The sequence below is a fragment of the Eimeria mitis genome, genomic scaffold, assembly GCF_000499745.2.
Source record: "Eimeria mitis Houghton genomic scaffold, Emh_scaff3049, whole genome shotgun sequence".
Taxonomy (NCBI): Eukaryota; Apicomplexa; class Conoidasida; order Eucoccidiorida; family Eimeriidae; genus Eimeria; species Eimeria mitis.
Genome location: NW_013571395.1, coordinates 1 through 266, shown reverse-complemented (window position 1 = coordinate 266; position 266 = coordinate 1). Strand labels below are relative to the sequence as shown.

The following is a 266-nucleotide window of genomic DNA, read 5'->3' as shown; positions in this document are numbered from 1 at the left end:
TATATATATATATATATATATATATGTATGTATGTATGTATGTATGTATGTATATATATACACCCTAAACCCTAAACCCTAAATCATTTCATACAAACCACAACTAATAAACCTTAAACCCTAAACCCTAAACCATTGCATTGCTTTACGCTCTAGAGAGTAGGGTTTGTCACATGTGCGAACGTGTATGAGTGGTTTAGGGTTTAGGGTTTAGGGTTTAGGGTTTAGGGTTTAGGACCTGTTGGGCATTGTATAAGAGCATCGTG

The 266-nt window shown here is 35.0% G+C and overlaps 1 protein-coding gene across 1 annotated transcript in view; it reads left to right on the top strand.

The window, feature by feature from the left end:
- EMH_0061720 (uncharacterized protein) overlaps positions 1-256 on the top strand; it is a gene marked incomplete at both ends in the record, with an annotated part of 852 nt that extends 596 nt beyond the window's left edge. Inside the window, one exon of the mRNA XM_013497953.1 lies at positions 236-256. Coding sequence (XP_013353407.1) covers positions 236-256 — 21 coding nt within the window. The remainder of the gene's footprint in view (positions 1-235) is intronic.
- Positions 257-266: the final 10 nt, after the last annotated feature.